We start from the raw sequence: 15428 nt of genomic DNA, 5'->3' as shown, positions 1-15428 counted from the left end.
TCACTGGTCCCTGGCCTTTCCCAATGCTCAAGTAAGCATGGACACTTAACCTGTGAAACCTTTCCCTCGTTTTAGTTGTGGCCCTCTCTCCCTTCAACTCTTGTACCAGTCTCCTACCCTGAGGTTGCACTGGCACAGCCACCTAAAAGTCTGCTTCATCATTCTAAACTTGCAAGTCTGATCAGGCAGCCTCTTCACCTACAGAGAAAGACTGTGTGAGTGGCATTCAAGGCCCTTCATGCCTGGCCCCTGCTGGACAACCTCAGCTCCCAGTTAGGCCCAGCACCCTCAGGCGCCTGCTTCCCGGATTACCCTTCCTTCATGACTCCCTGCCTATCCTGCAGGTCCCAGCTAAGGGCCTGCTTTTGCTACGAATTCCTGGAGAATTGGCTTGCCTGCCTTGGTGATACTAACTACAGTGATACTTTGTCTTATGATAAACCCAAAAACCAAACACTGCTGTTGAGTCAATTATGACTCTGATGGTTCTCCTTACTCTCAAGATTGGTTTGTGTCTTGTTCATCTTTGATCTGCTTCTGCATTGTGCAGGGTGCCCAGCACACAGTAGGTTCTTCTTAAATATGAGCGAAGAAATTCCTCTAAAAAATTCCCAATGAAGTTGAAATTACTCAATACGGCAGTCAAGGCCCCTTCGTGCTCTGGGCCCAATTTACTTTTCCAGCCTTGTGTCTGACTACTCCCACTCACTCCAGCTGCAGTGATCTCTTTGTTCCCTGAGAAATCTGTACTAGCACATCGCCAGCCTTCTATTCCTGCTGCACCTTCTATCTGGAAGCCTCTCTCTTCCTCTCCTCCACTCCCTGCACGGAGGTTCCTACACTTCCCTCCAAGTTCGGACACTTTCCTTCTCGAAGCTTCTCAGGTTTCCCAGGCAGTGAGTCACTCTGAGCTCTGTTACAGCCCTCAGAATAATAATCGTTTCCAAATGTTCTGAGCCTCACAGTTAAAAATCACTGTCATCAGGATTCTATTTAACCCTCGCGGCTCTGAACATAGGTATTGCCTCACACAGACGAGGACAGCAGTCAGGGAGGCCGTGCGGGCTGGGTCATTAATTCCACAAGCTCCACCCTGCCCCGGCGGCCTTGTGCTAGGGATGACGACATGGCCGGGACACCAGCGTGCCCTGCCCCGCGGCTCCCAGGCCACGAGACGGCGCGGCGTGCCTGGATGATGTTATGCCCTGGCCTGGTGTCCAGCCTCCCTGGGTTCGGAATTAGCCGCCTCCGCTCAGATCCCTCCTCTTCAAACAGGGTGGTTTGAGCCTTTAGCGCATGCTCCTAATTTCCCAGTGGCCTACAATGCCTTGCCTGACGCTTTCTCCCTCAACTCCGGCAATAGCAACAGAAGTCACACAAGGGGCGTTGACGCCGCACCGTGCGAGAGCTGCCCAGGAGAAAATTTGTCCCTCTGCGCGATCCGGCACTCAGAGGTCGTTGCTAGGCACCGACGTCCGCTTCCTCACACCTGATTGGTTCTCAGTCGAAGGTGAGGCGGGGTTTTGCCGTGGTGCGCATGCGTGCAGCAAAGGATGGAGGAGTCAGAACCAGAGCGCAAGGTGAGAGCGAGGCTGTGGTCAGCGCGGGTGGGGAGCGGGAGTGAAGGCAGGGGTAACGGGCCTGACTCGAGTGTTTCTTCAGCGGGCTCGCACCGACGAGGCGACTGCCGGAGGAGGTCGCTCCGAGGCGGAGGATGAGGACGATGAGGACTACGTGCCGTACGTGCCGCTGCGGCAGCGCCGGCAACTGCTGGTGAGGAGCCCGGGTCGGCGGAGGAATGAAGGAGTGACCACCGGTTCGCTGTTGAGGGACTGCCGGGAGTCTGCAGTGGGGGGCGGTCGCGGTCTGAGGAGTTCGGTGTCAGTATATGGGAGTGGTGGTCCCAGGCAAACGAGGGACTGGCAACTTGATCTGAGTGGTGGGGAAGGTTTGCGCCAGGGGGCCCGAGATCCTCTCCCAAAAGCCAGGATCCTAACTCAGGGCCCCTGGACCCGATCCCCCACTTTGTCTTGGGCGTGACTCTGAGGGGCGCTGGGGGAATCACAGCTCCAGAAGCTGCTACAGCGAAGGCGCAAGGGGGCTGCAGAGGAGGAGCAGCAGGACAGCGGCAGTGAGCCCCGGGGAGATGAGGACGACATCCCGCTGGGCCCTCAGTCCAACGTCAGTCTCCTGGACCAGCATCAGCACCTAAAAGAGAAGGCTGAAGGTGGACTGAGCAGCAAGCCTGGGGGCGGGAGGCGGAGCCTGGTGCTGGTGCCTTTTTGACAAATACTGCTTCTCTCAGCCCGCAAAGAGTCCGCCAAGGAGAAGCAGCTGAAAGAAGAAGAGAAAATTCTGGAGAGTGTGGCCGAGGGCCGAGGTATGGTTATAGCTAGTGCGGTGAGGAGGGCCTGGCTTCTGGGAAGCAGGAGCCACCCCTGAGCCCTGCCTGTGTCCTCAGCCTTGATGTCAGTGAAGGAGATGGCCAAGGGAATCACGTATGATGATCCAATCAAAACCAGGTATGTCTTTTTAGTCTGTGCAGTTATCCTTACTTGGGATGGTGTATACCTGAGAATGGCAGGTATGCCCTAAGGCCAGCTGTGCTCTTGGCCACTCTTGACCACTACAACCCACCCACAGTTGGATGCCCCCCCGTTACGTCCTGAGCATGTCTGAAGAGCGGCACGAGCGTGTGCGAAAAAAGTACCACATCCTGGTGGAGGGAGATGGTATCCCACCACCCATCAAGAGCTTCAAGGAGATGAAATTCCCTGCAGGTACCTGGGAACTAAGAGAGACGCCATATTTTTATAATTAAAAGTCTGTGCAATATGAAATATCTAGAATAGGCAAGTGTAAAATGGTCAGAGTTTATTAGTGGTTACCGGGGGCTGGCAGGAGGGAAGGGGAAAAGAAGACACAATACTTACGGGACACTGAGCTTTTGTTAAAGGTGGTGGGAATATTAAGGAATGGTTCATGGTGATGGTTGGACACGATGAACATATTTAATGTCACCGAACTATTCTTGTGAAGGTTGTTGAAATGCCAAATGTTTGGTACCTATATATTTACCACAATTTAAAAAAAAATTATGAGGTTGTTTCCTAGCACCCACTTGGCCTGAGGCAGGAGAGCCAGGGAGCAAAGTGCAGTGGTCTGTTCTGGCAGACCTCGCAGACAGTTGGGGCATAGGAACCCCTGGGCCATGTGCCATGTGCAAGATCGTGTGACTTACAAAGGTTTATCTTTTTAAAGGATAAATACTTTGTCCAGGTGTTTTGTTTCTTTATTTACATTAGACTTACAAGTAGTAAAACCTATAAGAATAGGTAGTTATTAAAGATAAAACAAGTGAAGTACCTGGGAGCTAGGAGGGACCTGACAGTTTTATAAGCAGATATATACGAGATTGTGCCCTTGCCCCCCTCCCCCCACTGAGCTCAGCAGCTACAGTGTTGGCTGTAACCTGTGGAAATGAAAAGACTTGAGGAGAGATTTTTTAGGCTTCTTTTTCAGTCACTAGCTGTTCAAGTTCACTGTCCTCTGTTCAAGTTGGGGGAACTTCACTGGGAAAGTGAGTAGCACCTCCAGCAGTAAGAAGCCCAACCTGGCTCCTGGCTCTACCCAGCCCAGGGGCCTTGGGCAAATGCCTGTGTGTGAGTGCGTGTGTCTGTGTCTCTCTGTTTTATCGTTTGTAACTTTGGGAGGATGGTGCCAATCTTATAGGCTTTGGGGGCCTGAGAAAGTACCTGTGAGACACAGGAATGATGCGGAGGTTGTCTTCTATAGCTATCCTGAGAGGTCTGAAAAAGAAAGGCATCCACCACCCGACGCCCATTCAGATCCAGGGCATCCCCACCATGTGAGTGTGGGTGGGGGCCTGAGAAGGGTGGTGAGGGAGAAGCAGGTGCTGCACATCCATCTGGAGAAGTAGACCCTGTCTTCTGCTGAACCTGACCCTCAGGCCTGTCCTCTCCCCACAGTCTATCTGGCCGGGACATGATCGGTATCGCCTTCACCGGTTCCGGCAAGACTCTGGTGTTCACGCTGCCCGTCATCATGTTCTGCCTGGAACAAGAGAAGAGGTTACCTTTCTCCAAGCGAGAGGGACCATATGGACTCATCATCTGCCCTTCGGTAAGATACAGGAGCCTGGCAGGCAGGGCAGAGGCTAGGACTGCCTTCCGGTGCCAGCCTCTGCCCCTGTGCCTGCAGCGGGAGCTGGCCCGGCAGACGCACGGCATCCTGGAGTACTACTGCCGCCTGCTGCAGGAAGACAGCTCGCCCCTGCTGCGCTGCGCACTCTGCATTGGGGGCATGTCTGTCAAAGAGCAAATGGAGACCATCCGACAGTGAGTGCTGGCCCAGGCTGCCCCAGAGCCCCAAGAGAAGAGAGAGGCCTCCTGTGGGCCCAGCCCTCAGGGAGCTCCCAGCCCCTGGCAGTGGACAGATGAACCACAACTCCAGGCGTCGGGGTAGGACAGAGGGATATGGCGAGGTGCACGGAAGCTCAGCAGATGGAGCAGCCCACCCCTGCCTGGGGGATCTAGAATATAGGGTGGTCAGGGAAGACTGCGGGGAAGGGGACACTTGAATTTCGAAGAGGGACATTACAGGCAGAAGACACAGCAAGAACAGAAGCAGAGAGGCAAGGGGCTCGGTGTGCGCAGGAAAATTGGGGTCATTTGGTGTGGTCAGAATGAAGAGGCTGAGGTACTGGGCCAGGGGCTCGATCCCAGCTGCACTCATGCTATTCCACATTAGCCACTCCTGGGACCATGGATGGGCCAGTCCCTGTCCCTTGTCTCGAAGGCATTCCCTGTGTCAGGGAAGATGCCACTACAGGAAAGATGAGCTCTCTAACAGAAGAAGGACCCCACCGAGGACTACAGAGGGGGCTTCATAAGCGCAGACTGAAGCCCATCCTGCGATTCAGGACAGACCCCTGGGGACAAGAGAAGAGTGGTCCGGGGGAGGGGGAGAGGGTGCAGGAGCAGAGCAGTGGTCAAGAAGGCTGTAGCCTCTTCCAGGGGGAGAATTGTGTGCCATATGGAGGGCAGGGTGGTGGGAGCAAAGAGAAGGGGACAGGTGAGGAGAGACAGGGAGACTGGCAGCGAGAGGGCAGAGCAGAGGCAGAGCCCCAGTCTCTAGGTAGGGGTGGGCAGGTGGCCCCCACCTCAGAGTCTCTCCTCCATTTCCAGTGGGGTGCACATGATGGTGGCCACCCCTGGGCGCCTCATGGATTTGCTACAGAAGAAGATGGTCAGTCTAGATATCTGTCGCTACCTGGCCCTGGACGAGGCTGACCGCATGATTGACATGGGCTTTGAGGGTGACATCCGGACCATCTTCTCCTACTTCAAGGTGCCCGCCCCTGCCTGATTCCATGTCCTCCTGCTCCTAGAGTCCCCATACACACCATATTTGACTGCACTGCTGCCCCCCCCGCCACCATCAGAAGGGCTACATCCCAGCTGCTCAGTGCCCAAACCCCAACCTGCCCTTGGCTCCAGCCTCCGCATCCCATGTCCCCAAGGTGCCAGCCCCCACCCTTCCTCAGGGCCAGCGGCAAACCCTGCTCTTCAGTGCTACCATGCCCAAGAAGATTCAGAATTTTGCCAAGAGCGCCCTGGTGAAGCCTGTCACAATCAACGTGGGCCGTGCCGGGGCTGCCAGTCTGGACGTCATCCAGGTGGGGGGGGGGCACCCCTAATGGTCAGACTGTCACCTCTGAGAGCTGAAACTGGGCTCCCTTGAAACTGACTGGTTGAGGGTGTCCACCTTGGGGGCTCTGAGGATATCATTCAGGGCCCCAGACCCCTTAACAGAAAACATAGGTATAACTTCCAGCTTTTGGTGGCAACAGACTTCTGGTCACTTCCCAGCCCGGACTGGGGATCTGGCTTTGTGGCAGGGGCATGGCTGGTGAACCTAACCTCAGGGTCACCTGACCTGGTCCCTGTGGTGGCAGGAGGTGGAATATGTGAAGGAAGAGGCCAAGATGGTGTACCTGCTCGAGTGCCTGCAGAAGACACCCCCACCAGTGAGTTCAGCAGGCAAGGCCAGCCCGGATCACTGGGAAGGAGGGAGGGGGCAGTCAGGATAGCTCCCACAGGGAGGCTGGGGTGTGCCCAGGTTGAGTCAACCCACTCAACTGGTGTTGGCCTCCCTGGACAGGTGCTCATCTTCGCAGAGAAGAAGGCAGACGTGGATGCCATCCATGAGTACCTGCTGCTCAAGGGGGTCGAGGCTGTGGCCATCCATGGGGGCAAAGGTCAGGGTGATGTCTCCTTTGGCACAGACCCTGCTGCCACAGCAGCTCCCTCCTAACCCCTTCTCCTGCCCAGCCGTCCTGCTGTTTCTCCCCAAATTCCTCCTTTAGCTCTAACAGCTTCTGCCTGACCCCCACTCCCCACCCCAGACCAGGAGGAACGGACCAAGGCAATTGAGGCATTCCGAGAGGGCAAGAAGGATGTCCTCGTGGCCACAGACGTAGCCTCCAAGGGCCTGGACTTCCCTGCCATCCAGCACGTCATCAATTACGACATGCCTGAGGAGATTGAGAACTATGGTGGGAAGCTTGAGGGGCCGGGGGTACAGGGTGTCAAGGGGAAGGTCAGGCCAGGCCCCAACTCCTGGGCAGTGGGCCAAAGCTCTGCTTCCCATCTGTAGTACACCGTATCGGCCGCACTGGGCGCTCAGGAAACACGGGCATTGCTACCACCTTCATCAACAAGGCCTGCGGTGAGTCTATCTCTGGAGCCTGGGCTGTCCCCCAGGTTCTGACTGCAGGACCCAGGGTTGGGTCTGATGATATCACCTCCGCCTGCCCTGCAGATGAGTCTGTGCTGATGGACCTCAAAGCCCTGCTGCTGGAAGCCAAGCAGAAGGTGCCCCCTGTGCTGCAAGTGCTACACTGCGGGGACGAGTCCATGCTGGACATCGGAGGTGACTGTGGGGTAGGGGCACAAGCCCAGGGTCGGTGGGGAAGGTGCATGACAGGAACACAGTGGAAACAAGTCCACGTTGGACATCAGGGCCTGGGTGGTTCTTATGGCAGTCCCAGCTCTGGGCCCTGGAGTCTGGCCCTATGGCCATGCTGACCCCATCCCCTACCCCAACCCCCAGGAGAGCGTGGCTGTGCCTTCTGCGGGGGTCTGGGCCATCGCATCACGGATTGCCCCAAGCTGGAGGCTATGCAGACCAAGCAGGTCAGCAACATCGGCCGCAAGGACTACCTGGCCCACAGTTCCATGGATTTCTGAGCCGTCTGTCTGTCCTCACCAAGAGGCTCCAGTCCCTGGGGCTCCACCCACCCCTACGCATATACACACCCCAGTGCCCTGGACAAGAAGCCAGCGTCCTCAGCCCAGCTGGCCTGGGTTGGGCCAGGCCGGGCCTGACCGCCTGCTTCCTGTGCCCCCAGAAGCACTATTTTTGTCCTCCTTCACCCCAGCTGCCATTAAAGCACAGCCTCTCTGGTCTCACCCCAGCCCCGCCTCTCGTTTTTCTTGGCTGCCCCCGTGGTCCCTAGGCAAGCCTTACCCTCCAACCTCAGAGCCCTCCAAGGCAAGGTCTCAGCATGTCCCTCACCCATTAGCACCAGCTTGCCGGGACCTGGATGTGTAGGGAGCCGGCATGGTAAGGTCATCCTCCGTCTTCCTGTCCGTTGGGTGAAGCTTCCTGGGGCTTCTCCTGGGGCCCATTGGGAGACCACTTCCTGTCCCAGGCCCACGGCCCACCTGCACAGGCTCCCAGAGGAGAACCCTCAGCTCCTTTCACTAAGGAGTAGCAGTCAACACAGGACTATCATTCACCATTGGTCCCCGCTCTGCCCAGCTTGGCTGGTGACCATTGGCCCCACTCTGCCCAGTTCAGTTGGTGCTAGGCTCTTAGGGCCCAGGAGAGCCAGGCTAATGCCTGCCTGGGAAGCTCAGTTGAGTGGGAAAGCTCACAAGTAAAAACGCAAATGAGACTGGTGGCCGTCACCAGACTGCTGTAGATGAACTTGAATTTCAACATCTGAGCAGGGGGTTAGTAGAGCAACAATCTTGGCAGCAGCCACTTCCCAAGCCGTTCCTCTGGGTAAGGTGACTACATAGAAAGCCACACACTGATCCCAGTGGGACAGCAGTTACTCAAGCCATGTTTGTCACTTGGTGTGTGGCCTTGGGCAGGTTACATAATTTTTCCAAGCCTCGATTTCCTCATTGTTGAGATGGTGATGAGAAGGCAAAGCCGATGGTGTTTGAGGTCCCCCAAGCTCAGGCTGCCTGGCCACCTCCTGTCATGGCCGTAGAGCAAGTGCCCGGGAGGCCGGAGAAAGTAACCCTGGCCAGAAGAAACTGCCTGTCCTACACATGGCCCCAAACAGCATTCTTTGGCCTGGTCACACATGCCTTCCTCAAGGTGGCACTGGTGACTGGCATGAGACTGCCCCAGGATTTGGAGTCACACACACAACCCAGGTACTGGCCCCCAGCAGGAAGCACAGCCACTCTAACAGAGCATGTGACCTCTCCAGGGGGCCTGCAAGGGTGCCACCCACACCCTGGTGGCTGGGTGGCTCAGGTGTGTACTCCTGTGTGGACTGGGTGCACGCTATGGGAGCACTGTGTTCTGGAATACCATGGATTGTCTGGGAGGGACTCCAGGAGGAAGAGGTGGCACAGTGGTGAGAGCACCTGGGGGTGCTGATCTGTGGGGCTCGAACTCAGGACCCAGAGTGCAGAGCTGAGGAGGGCAGTGAGGAAATGTGTTAGGAGGGGGAGAAACAGGGCTGGGTTCGAGCAGTAAAGAAATGGCTTCCTACGGTGGAGAGGGCTGGAGCACTGCTGAGGCTGGCAGTGGGGCAGGGGCTGTGGGGATGAAATGACTGTTAGAAATACTTCAGAGGAAAAGAAACACAGAGTGGGATGGGTAAGACCATTGCTGGCCGGCCCAGTGGTCCAAACCCAGACTCACAGAGTCGGAAAAGCAAGGAGGATGCATAGTGAGAGCACGGCGGTGGGCACACCAGGCCTGGGGTGCACAGCAGCAGGGGAGGGGTGGGGCCAAGTTCATGACTCAGGGGAGCCAGCCTGCCGGTCAGAAGCTCTCCCAGCTGACCCAGGCTCGTCTGGGGCCATTACCGTTGGGTAGCCTGAGGCCCCTGCCAGGCAGGTATGGGCACCAGGGCCCAGTCAAGACCCCAAGGAAAAAATATGTGATGCCCCACTGCCTGTCCCAGCTTCTCTACTGAAGACGGGGCTCCCCTCCCCCCAGCCCTGCAGCTGCCTCTCTGGACGGAGGGAGGGGAAGTGGCCAGAAGGGGAAGTGTGAGGAGTTCCCCTCCACTTGTCACTAGTCTCCTCAGGCCTTCGGAGTGGCGGCCCTGTGGCCCAGCCGCGGCCATGGAGCCTCCGGAGACCCCCGTCAAGGATGGCATCCTCTACCAGCAGCACATCAAGTTCGGCAAGGTGGGCATCCCCCAGCTGCCAGGCAGCTATCCAGGACAAAAGTGGGCAGAAAGCAGCCCCCCATCCCCACCTTGCTCATCTCACCCAGACTTGGGACAATTGGGGAGTTGGGGTGGGGAACCCAACCCAGGTATGGGAGCATGGAGCAGAGCCTGGTCCTGGGCTCGATGGGCTGAGGCTGGCCAAGCCTGTGGAAGACCCTGCCTCATTCACAGCTGGGGGAGCCAAGAGCAGGGAGGGGGACCAAGAATCCAACCTCCTAGCGGGTCAGAGCAGAGGCTGTGTAGACCAACAGCCCTCCTTCCCATCTCATAGTAGCACCAAGGCCCCTAGGGAGTCTAGGGAGGGTCAGCTGAGGTGGAAGAGACCGAGGTCCTATGGCCGAGCCCCACCCTGCAGAAGAGGGCTTGGCTCCTAGCCAGTCGTGAGAGAAGAGGTGGGTGGGAGTCCACCTCTCCCCAACAGTCAACCCTGCACCCCCAGCTCAGCTGCAGCTGCTGCCCAGGCAGATAAAGGGCCTGTTTCCTTTGTTCGAAGTTATTTGCATGTTTCCTTCCTTGCCATCATGAGACTGAGGCCTCCCTGCAACCCACCCGGCCCTTGGCCCGAGAGGCCTTGTTTGTGGGAGGTGATCAACACAACAACAGTGTCGGGTGGTCAGCTCCGTGCCTCTCGGGCCTTCACAGACACCATCCAGTAGAATCTTCAACTTTGTGTTCTCACAATGTTATGGAGATCACAGGAAAGGGTCGGGGGTTTGAACCCAGGGCTGACTGACACTGCGCATACTCTTCTCTGTGTCAGCCTGGCTGTAATGGGCCTCCTTCACTGGGGCCCTGAGGAATCGGGGAGGCAGAGGCCAGCCAGGGCAGCCAGGAGTGTATGCTAAGCTGCTTGTGCTGAGCTTGTGCAGCAGGGAGAGTCCACCACCCAAGGGTCTCCCTCTTTCCCACAGAAGTGCTGGCGGAAGGTGTGGGCACTGCTGTACGCAGGAGGCCCATCAGGTGTGGCCCGGCTGGAGACCTGGGAGGTCCGCAATGGTGGCCCAGGGTCTGTGGGGGAAAGGTCTGCACGGCGCGGGGAGCGGCGGGTCATCCGCCTGGCTGACTGCGTATCTGTGCTGCCTGCGGACGGTGAGAGCTGCCCCCAAGACACTGGGGCCTTCCTGATCACCACCACTGATCGAAGCCACCTGCTGGCCACGAAGGACCGCCAGGCCTGGATGGGCCCCATCTGCCAGCTGGCCTTCCCGGTGAGCAGGGCACACCTCACCCCCGACTTGGTCATCTCCGTGCTCCCTCATATCTTGTCCCTCAGTAGCATCTGCCAAGCATCTACAGGTGGGAAAACAGCCCAGAAGCCCATAGAAAAATTCTCAGGTGGCCACGTGTGTGATAGAGCAAGGGAACACTGCGATGAAGGACATCAGACAGGATGGTCAAGGAAGGCCTCTTTGAAGGGAGCAGTAGGGCTGAGTCCTGAATGACAAAGAGCCCGCTAGGCCAAGGTCTAAGGAAAGAATGTCACAGGCAGAGGGAGCAGCATGGGCAAAGGCCCTGAGGCCGGAAAAAGTTTGGTGTGTTCAAGGGGCAGAAAGGAGGCCAGGGCGGCCAGAGGGTAAGGAGTGGCAACGAGCACACTAGGAGATGAAGTTGGAATTTGACAAGAGCCACATAAAAACCGCCTTGGACCATGGTGAGAGTTTGGAATTTTATTCTGAGTAAGAGGAAAAGCCTTATGGAGGGCTCAAGCCAGAGACCAAAAGGAAATGAGCAGACATGAGGGCACCAGTTAGGAATTTGCTGCATCTGACCAGGCAGGCGATGGTGCCCTGGACCAGGGTGGTGGTGGTGTTGAAAGTCAGGGGGCCCAGGGAGGGCGGCTTGCTGCAGGATTGGATGTGGGGGTGAAGGGAAGAGAGGGGCTTTTTGTGCTTCAGTGGAGAAAGAGGCCTGGGGAGTGCGGAACACAAGGCTCAGAACCAGGTCGCTCATGGTTCCTTTCCAGCTCTCCTGCCCCTCCAGTGCTCCACACTGTCAGGGGGACACAACCCAGCCCAGTCCCTACAGGGAACATCCTCCCATATACCCAGCACTTTATGCTGTCTGACACCCTAAGCCAAGCACCCCCAAGGAGTAGCAAGTGGGACTGCTGCCCATCTCACAGGTGGGGATCAGGCTTAGAGGGCTGGCACACCAGCAAAGTGGACTGGCACCTGGGACTCGGAATGTTCTTGCTTGTCATAGAGTCCTGAGTTACCAACACCAAGGAGGCATAGGGGAAGGCCATGGGGAGACAGAGGAGCCAAATGTAAGGAATGGGGGGACTCTAATCTCTGACCTTGGGCCCACCCTCAGGGCACAGTGGAGTGCTCCTCAGCATCAGGGGAGGCCATGTCTTCCATCAGAGGCCCTGTCTCCATGGAGGAAAACTCCATCTACTCCTCTTGGCAGGAAGGTGAGTTGAGGAGGCACAAGGGCAGCCTCAGCCCACCAGCACCCAGAGCTGGGATCCGTGGGGGCCGGTGGGGGCTGCGCTTGCTTGCTTGCTTTGGTGATGGCAGAAGGAGCCCTCATGGCCACCTGCCTGCAGTGGTCAAGTTCCCCGTGGTGGTACAGAAGACGGAGGCTGCCACCCGCTGCCAACTGAAGGGGCCCTACTTGCTGGGGCTGAGCCGGGATACCATCCAGCTGAACGATCCCTCTGGCCTGCGGGCCCTCTACACCTGGCCGTACTGCTTCTTGCGAAAGTTCGGCTCCCACAAGGTGAGGTACCCATCCCAAGGGTCCTGGTAGGAGGGGCGACACTTGGCCCTGGCCGCTGACCTGGCCTTGTCTCCCCCAGGGAGTGTTCTCCTTTGAAGCTGGCCGCCGCTGCGACACTGGCGAGGGCCTCTTCGCCTTCAGCAGCCCCTACGCCCCTGACCTCTGCGGCGCCGTGGCAGCAGCCATCGCCCGCCAGCGCGAGCTGCTGCCGGAGCTGGCGCCCCCCCAGCCCAGCCCCCTGCCACGGGCCACCTCGCTGCCCTGCCTGGAGCCACCCGGGGAGCTGCAGGAGGTCCTGGGGCTGGAGCCGCGGGCGTGCCGGAAGGTGCGCGAGGGGCTGGAACCCGGGCCACAGAGCCTGCCACCGCTGTCAGGCCAGGACACCAAGGACATCCCTGTCTACGCTGTCGTGGCCAAGCGCACCAGCAGGCCGCCGGCTACCGCTGCCGCAGCCACCACCACCGCCGCCGCTGCCGAGCACCTCTACGAGAACCTGTGCGCACTGGATGGCGGCCCTGAGGCCAGCCCCCAGGCCAGTGCCCTCTACCACAACCGTGAAGACCTGAGCTGGCCTGGTCCCAGCTCTGACGAGAGCCTGGAGGCCCAGTACCGGCGGCTCCTCGAGCTGGAGCTGGACAAGGCCGGCGACGAAGTCGGGGCCATCGGCCGCTCCAGCGCACAGACAGGCTTCAAGGCCAAGCTGGTGACGCTGCTGAGCCGAGAGCGGAGGAAGGGCCCTGTCCCATGCGACCGGCCCTGAGCCCCTGAGCTATGTGGCCACTGGAGAAGGGAGACATCTGGACCCTTCACATCCACTCTGACCTGCAGGGACCCCTCCCCTGCCTTCCCCCCACCCACTGTATAGTGTACAGAGATTTGCTGATAATAAAGCCTTCCAGCTCCAGCACAGACTCAGTGCCAGCTTTGCTCTGCCATGCGGCCCCCAGCTTCATCTTCTCTAACTTCAGCTCCCGCCAGTGGGTACATGTGGGCACACAGACTTCACTCACATTCGCTGCAGCAAAGCCCAGCACCCTGCACTGAGTTCCACAGATGACTTGGACCTGACCTCTGCCACCAGAGGGCTCACATCCTCAGGACCAGATAATTGTGTGCCCACCCACCACCCCCACCCCCGTTCTGTGCAGCAGAAAGATGTGAAGGGAGGAAGGTGGCTTGCTGATTGGAGAGGCACCCTTTGAACACATAAAAGGCAGACAGGGCTTCACCACAGGGCGGGGGGCTGGCCAAGGAGGAGCTGGTGACCAGAGCAGGAGAGTCCCTGAAAGTCCTACAAGAGCTTGGTCTCCTGCTCAGGGGAGAGGGGGGATTTTGCATTGGGGAGGAACACAGTTGGACTGACAAAGGAGCAGTGCAGAGCCCAGATTTGAAGCAGCCAATTAGACACCAGGAAGCCCGAGGGAGGGACAGGGCTAGGGGAGAGGAGGGAAGGATTTCAAAGATGTGCACACTCAAAGCGTTTGTCCCCTGCTGAGACACTAAATGGTAGACACATGTGAGGGACTTCAGGTCTCAGCCTCCTCAACTCTAAGGGAAAAAGATCAAATTCTATTTCAGATGCCCATCCATTTGTTTGATTTTTACAACATGCCTACTCTGTGCCGGACTCTGGAGTGTTCAGTGTGTGTTCTCAAGGGGGTGACCTTCCAGTATGGGGTAAGCAAGTCTCCTGAAGATGGCAGTGCCTGCTTCATTCTCCTCTCCACGTGCTATTCGTGTCATTGTCCTTGGACCATATACACAGCATCATGTCTCCAAGGACCTGGTCTCTTGGTCCCTCGACCTCAACTGCACTCAGTTGCCCACTCCTGAGCCTCATCATCATGAGGCTAATTGCGTCCATTGTAAAAATGTGATTGCAAACCTCAAGCAAACAGGCTCTCCCTACCGCTTTTGTGTCCTAGTATGGCTGCCTTTCTAGTCCCTGAGATCATCCAACCTTCTCCTCTCGTCCCCACCCACTCCTACCTTGCAGACATCATTGGAGAAATGACCGACAACAGAAATAAGCACCCTCACCCACCCATAACTGCACCTACATGTACCAGCATTTGCATCTGTTTCCCTTTTCTGCTCCTGAACATGAGAGAAGGGTCTGTACCCAACCCACCAGCTCAGTTTCCCACATGTGCTCTGGTCCCAGCCCCTGAGCTTGAGGAGCTCCCTCCTCTCTCTCCTTGATCCATTGTTATTGTTGTTGTTAAGTGCTGTCGGGTCAGTTCCAACTCACAGCAACCCTATGTACAACAGAGAGAAACACTGCCCGGTCCTGCACCATCCTCACAATCATGCTTGCGCCCACTGTTGCAACCACTGTGTTAGTCGATCTTGTTGAGGGTCTTCCTCCTTTTCACTGACCCTCTACTTCACCAAGCATAACATCCTTCTTCTGGGACTGGTCCCTCTTGATAACATGTCCAAAGTACATGAGACAAAGTCCTCCCTTCTAAGGAGCAGTCTGGCTGTACTTCCAAGACAGATGTGATGTGTTTGTTCTTCTGGCCGTCCATGGTATATTCAGTATTCTTTGCCAACACCGTAATTCAAAGGCATCAATTCTTCAGTCTTCCTTACTCATTGTCCAGCTTTTGCATGCATATGAGGCAATTGAAAATACCATGGTTTGGGTCAGGCACACCTTAGTCCTCAAAGTGACATCTTTGCTTTGTAACACTTTAAAGAGGTCTTTTGAAGCAGATTTGCCTGTAATAACTCATTTGATTTCTTGACTGCAGCTTCAATTGGGCATTGATTGTGGATCCAAGTAAAATGAAATCCTTGACAACTTCAATATTTTTTCAATTTAACATGATGTTGTTTACTGGTCCAGTTGTGTGGATTTTTGTTTTATGTTGAGGTGTAATCCATACTGAAGGCTGTAGTCTTTGATCCTTTTTTTTTTAATTATTAATTTTTATTGTGCTTTAAGTGAAAGTTTACAAATCATGTCAGTCTCTCATATAAAAATTTATATACACCTTGCTATACACTCCTAATTGCTCTCCCCCTAATGAGACAGCACACCCCTTCCCTCCACTCTCTCTCCTCATGTCCATTCAGCCAGCTTCTGGTCCCCTCTGCCCTCTCATTTCCGCCCCCAGACAGGAGATGCCAACATAGTCTCATGTGTCTACTTGATCCAAGAAGCTCATTCTTCACCAGTCCAATCCCTGTCTGA

At 56.6% G+C, this 15428-nt stretch overlaps 2 protein-coding genes across 2 annotated transcripts; both read left to right on the top strand.

Annotated features, from left to right (window-relative positions):
• Positions 1 to 1173: 1173 nt before the first annotated feature.
• Positions 1174 to 7498, top strand: DDX41 (DEAD-box helicase 41). Its single transcript, XM_003404904.4, has 17 exons — positions 1174 to 1580; positions 1663 to 1773; positions 2068 to 2227; positions 2306 to 2380; positions 2462 to 2522; positions 2644 to 2780; positions 3796 to 3868; positions 3990 to 4143; positions 4222 to 4358; positions 5208 to 5370; positions 5567 to 5698; positions 5978 to 6049; positions 6184 to 6280; positions 6428 to 6577; positions 6679 to 6750; positions 6844 to 6954; positions 7135 to 7498. The coding sequence occupies exons 1-17, from the start codon at positions 1554 to 1556 to the stop codon at positions 7269 to 7271; spliced, it is 1869 nt and encodes a 622-aa protein (XP_003404952.2). The 5' UTR covers positions 1174 to 1553; the 3' UTR covers positions 7272 to 7498.
• A 1885-nt stretch (positions 7499 to 9383) lies between these two features.
• DOK3 (docking protein 3) lies at positions 9384 to 14324 on the top strand. Its single transcript, XM_010594293.3, has 5 exons — positions 9384 to 9464; positions 10420 to 10716; positions 11822 to 11921; positions 12057 to 12229; positions 12309 to 14324. The coding sequence occupies exons 1-5, from the start codon at positions 9399 to 9401 to the stop codon at positions 12987 to 12989; spliced, it is 1317 nt and encodes a 438-aa protein (XP_010592595.3). The 5' UTR covers positions 9384 to 9398; the 3' UTR covers positions 12990 to 14324.
• Positions 14325 to 15428: the final 1104 nt, after the last annotated feature.

This window comes from Loxodonta africana, chromosome 2, assembly GCF_030014295.1.
Source record: "Loxodonta africana isolate mLoxAfr1 chromosome 2, mLoxAfr1.hap2, whole genome shotgun sequence".
NCBI lineage: Eukaryota > Metazoa > Chordata > Mammalia > Proboscidea > Elephantidae > Loxodonta > Loxodonta africana.
This window is presented reverse-complemented; position numbering and strand designations above follow the sequence as displayed.